We start from the raw sequence: 5,000 nt of genomic DNA on the forward strand, positions 1-5,000 counted from the left end.
AAGGTAAATGATACACCCAAAAGTCTATACAGGTAAGCAGGGCCGCTGACAGCCTTTGCTGGGCCCAGGACAAAGTCATCTGAAAGGGCCCCAAACCCAGTACAAACAATGTAGTGAGGTCCCAAATTTGCCCCCTATGTCTCCCTGGGCCCGGGACAAGTGACCCCACACCCCACCCTCTGCTTCCCTGCAGGTAAGTGTGTTATGGTTGAGCTGGAACTGTGATATCATGTGTGGTTTTACACTGCCAACATGTGTTCAAAATGTCAATTTCCACTTGCACAATGTGGTCCTGCCAGATAAAAAACACACGGGGGCGCCAACACACGCAATAAAAGAGCCTGTGAGGAGTGAGGATTTTGAGCACCTGTCGGTTTGAATTCTCTGCTCACACTGGCGCATCATCTGTATCATTGAGTTTTTTATGAACTCTATTTAACACGACATATCCTCAACTAAATTACGCAATAGACAACACACAAACACAATAAAATAATGGTAAAATCGATATAGATATTCAAGAGCATGTGTGTGTGTGTGTGTGTGTGTGTGTGTGTGTGTGTGTGTGTGTGTGTGTGTGTGTGTGTGTGTGTGTGTGTGTGTGTGTGTGTGTGTGTGTGTTTGTGTGTTGTGTTTATGTGTGTAGGTAGCAGAGGTGGAACGTAACTAAGTATTTTTACTTCGTTACTGTACTTAAGTAGTTTTTTCTGGAATTTGTACTTACTTGAGTAAAAATAAAAATGCAGACTTTTACTTTTACTCAATTACATTTTTTGACAATTACTTGTACTTTCTACTCCTTACATTTCTAGGAGAAGACTTTGTTACTAGTTACATTTATCCTAGGTTTTCCTGTTGTGTTTCGTGGATATTTCAGTAGCCTCAGCTGCGGGCAGGGAGGCGGGACCAAGCCCCTCTTCCAAATTGACACCCAGACAGAAAATATACTTTTAAAAACATTAACAGGACTCCATAGTCATGTTCAAATGGAACCGAAAACCGTTGCAGACAATTTTTCCTATTGTATCAAGTAGGTAGACATGGAGAAAGACAGCCATTGCGCGTGTAGGCCTACTTGTACTTTTGTACTGAAAAGTACATTTCAAAGTTAGTACTTAGGACTTTTACTTCAGTACATTTTTGGTGAACAACTTTTACTTTCACTTGAGTAATTTTTTCGCAGGGTACTTCTACTTTTACTTAAGTACACAACTTTAGTACTTGTTCCACCTCTGGTGGGTAGTAGCCTATGTGTTGCAACTGGGAAAACACTCTGAGGCAAAGCGATGTGGGAGCTGGCTTCGGCCTCTCCAAGACGCGTGTGGGCGTTCCGTTGGAAACATCTTGCCCTTCGGCTCTGGACCCAGCAGTCGGACCTCCCCAGCCCCCTCAGAGGCACAGTGTAAACAGCGGGGACGAGGTAGAGAAGCCCCCCTAGCTGCTCCGGACAGTGTTGTTGAGATGGAGGCGCGGGTTTTACTTTGCGTCCTGGTCTTGTGCTGGAACCCTTGTGGATTTGCGCAAAATGATTATGAATTGCAGGATGATATTTTCAATGACTTGGATTTAGTTCTGAATGTTGTAAGTAGCTTCATTATTTTCTCTCAGAAGTGGTGTGTTTATTTAGAAAGCGCAAATGCAGTAATCAACGCATAAAATACCCTAATTCAAAACCATGCAGATTATTTAAAATCTAAAGCGTGGTTGCCTAATACACGTTTTTTTTAAACAAAACAAAACAAAACGCGAGGATAGTAGATGATTACATGTCTAATTTGTAATTTATTGATAGCTTATGTTATCCGGGGTTATCCAATGTTGAAGAATTGTGTGTTGAAGACGATCGTTTATTTTCTTAGTGCGCCGGGGGAAAGAAGTTGGTGTGACTTGTGCGTCTCTTTTTTTTGCAGGCTCCACGGAGGGAGCGTCGACAGGTGAAGACCATGCTCACAAAGGTAGGCCTACACACGCACATACAATCACAGAGTGGCACGTATAGCCTACATTTTAGCAATGTACATTTACAATGCACATTTTGCTGTGTAGCAACTTTGGTTTTCACGGAGACAGGAGACAGGCATTCATACGCTAGCCTAGTGGGTTCTGAAAAAATAAATAAATAAGGAATTGGGGTCGACTTTGGGGTGTGTCTCCGAACAGGCCTTTGCAACAATGCTCCTGGCACGTTGCAGTAGAGATGACACACGCTGGATCAAAAGCAGAAATATTGTGGCGTTGAGGAGGGGGAACTCGCGTGAACTCTTCTGGAACGCAGCATTCACCAGGGAACTGCCAATAAGCATCACGATACAAATATTTAGGTCCAAGGCTACATGTGGAGATCGTTTCGGTGGCAGTAATTGTCTCAATAACAGAGGTTTCATATGGTGTTGTTTTGAGCCCCTTGGTAACCTATTTGTCTAGCTCCCAGATTGGATGGGGCTGTGATAGTAAATATTGCGCTTTCAAATCAACCAAACAAAAGTTCAGACTGACAACAACAGTAGCCGGCAGTAATATTAAACAGTCCTCTAAAATGATGGGGTGTTTTTCATTAGGCCCACTGGCCTTTATGGTTGTGATTTTGCCTTATTTTTATCAACCAATAGGCCTAAGTGTCTGTGGCCAAAATCAGACAGGGCATGTTCAGCCAGGACCAGTCCCGTCCGCCAGGCACAGAGCCGTGGCATTGAGGGGAGGGTCAGGCCAAAATCACCAACAGTCCACCGGGCTAATGCCCTGTATGCCTATGGTCAATCCAGCCATGGCTGTGTGGCTGTGCCTTCATCTTCAGCCTGCATGCGTCTAACACATTGGGTATGAACGGGTCGGGTGTCCAGATTTGATGCCATCATAAGTGTGCACAGATAGGGACGAGGTGGCGCTAAAGCACCTGTCCCTTTGCCCTACTGCACAGAAAAGTGTTTTTTGTCACAATGTACTGTGGTCCACATTAACATGATAATCTATCAATGCTCCACAATTAAAAGCATGTGACAATAATGCAGTATAGCCTCTATAACCTAGCAAGGCAGCCAGAAGTTCTGCATGCCCCCAACCGCCATCCCCCACACCCCTCAGCACTTGCCCCCCTAAATGTCTGTGCAGGCCACCGGATGTCAGGTTGTATAAACCATCACAATGTGCAATCAATTGAACAGTGTTTTTTTTTTTTTACCTATGGTATGAGTTAATGGGCAAATGTATTCTAAGCATCGTTGTCTTTCTCATTGTCACTATATGTGGTGGGTGTGAGAGTTTTTTTTTTCAAAGAAAAGTGTTAACAAATGCCATGTTGAGGCATACCAATGGATTAGCTGTGTTACGTGTCAATAGTCAGGGTTTAAAAAAAGCTGCTCTCCCTAGTTGCATGTGAATGAATGAGAAACGTTTTGAGTTTGAACTGAAGCATTTCCTAAAACAAATAAAGCATTTCCTTATAATATATTCCTTCTGCAATGTGTCTTTATTGCATTACATTACATAACTTATGGTCTTATGCAGAGCAATTTGATGCGGCTCAAGGGCTTTTCAGCCATGGATGAAGATGCACGAGAGCTATTTTTGTTTGTTTTTGTTTTCATTTTTTGAAATTATTATTATTTCACTCCCCCACCCTCATTCTACATGAAAACTGCATGCAACATATAATCTGTACTTATTGCCCAATGACATTTGAACTTCTGATTTGAACTGCTGATCTGATCGTTCTCATACTTGTAGGCTACATGTGTGGTGACAATACATTAACGTTAATCAATAACCTATATGCTAATCTAATGTATCTGGGTGTATAGGAGACTAAGCCGCATATGACGGAGTTAACGGTGAAGACCACTGTGATCTCTCGCTACGCCTTCACGGCGGTCTACTGCAAGATGTTCAACCGCCACGCCTTCGCCTCAGAGGGCACCTTCCACTTTCAGATCCCCACCGCCGCCTACATCTCCAACTTCACCATGTGAGTGACCAGACTACACGTCTGTCTGCCTGTCTGTCTGTCTGTCTGTCTGTCTGTCTGTCTTTCCACCCATCCGCCTGTCTGTCTGTCTGTCTCTCAATACAGTATATCAATCTGCAACACATATATTCATCTGTATCTGTACTTACTGTCTCCAACTTCACCATGTGAGTGACCGGACAGGTCTGTCTGCCTGCATGCCTGCCTGTCTGTCTGTCTATCTGTCTGTATATATGTGTGTGTGTGTGTGTGTGTGTGTGTGTGTGTGTGTGTGTGTGTGTGTGTGTGTCTGTGTGTGTCTGTCTGTCTGTCTGTTTACGTGCCTATCTGCCTGTCTGTCTGTCGGCCTGTCTGTCTGTCTGTCTGTCGGCCTGTCTGTCTGTCTGTCTGCCTGCCTGCCTGTCTGTCTCTCTGCCCATTCGTCTGTCTGTCCGCCCATCCGTCTGCCTGTCTGTCTGTCTGTCTGTCTGTCTGTCTGTCTGTCTGTCTGTCTGCCTGTGTCTACTTGCCTGCCTGTCTGTCTGCCTGTCTGTCTCTGTCTGTCTGTCTGTCTGCCTGTGTCTACTTGCCTGTCTGTCTGTCTGTCTACCTGCCTGTCTGTCTGTCTGTCTGTCTGTCAATCAATCTAAACACGTGTATTCAACTCTGTCTACCTACTACTTACTTTCTCCAACTTCACGATGTGAGCAGCCCCACACCAATGTGTTTATCTACTCATCCAGCTACCTGCCAAGTGGCACCTTAGTAATAGTCATTTTTTTGCTGGGGAAATTTCTTGAAATGTAGCGCAAAGCATGAAAACTAGCTCAATACAAGCATGCACTCACAGACCCCACCCTAGGCACATGATGTTGCACATTTACAAGAAGACAACACATTTATCCCAATACATCATTTCAAAAGATGTTGGACCTGTACTTGTCTGTCTGTCTGTCTGTCTACTTGCCTACCTACGTGTCTGTCTTAGTAACTGTCCACCTAATATGTATTACTGTGTAGGCTATATGACTGTTTGTCTATGTAACTATCCATCCATCTA

The 5,000-nt window shown here is 44.1% G+C and overlaps 1 protein-coding gene across 2 annotated transcripts in view; it reads left to right on the plus strand.

Annotated features, from left to right (window-relative positions):
* Positions 1-1,272: 1,272 nt before the first annotated feature.
* The window catches only part of itih5 (inter-alpha-trypsin inhibitor heavy chain 5), a 65,435-nt gene continuing 61,707 nt past the window's right edge, over positions 1,273-5,000 (plus strand). Inside the window, exons 1-3 of one of the 2 annotated variants that reach the window (XM_063217303.1) lie at positions 1,273-1,581; positions 1,911-1,955; positions 3,798-3,961. In XM_063217303.1, the coding sequence (XP_063073373.1) occupies positions 1,462-1,581; positions 1,911-1,955; positions 3,798-3,961 (329 nt within the window). In that variant the 5' untranslated portion in view covers positions 1,273-1,461. Of the gene's footprint in view, positions 1,582-1,910; positions 1,956-3,797; positions 3,962-4,118; positions 4,129-5,000 lie in introns of those variants that run through there. The other variant, XM_063217305.1, reaches the window with a different exon arrangement.

Source organism: Engraulis encrasicolus, chromosome 15 (genome assembly GCF_034702125.1).
Source record: "Engraulis encrasicolus isolate BLACKSEA-1 chromosome 15, IST_EnEncr_1.0, whole genome shotgun sequence".
NCBI lineage: Eukaryota > Metazoa > Chordata > Actinopteri > Clupeiformes > Engraulidae > Engraulis > Engraulis encrasicolus.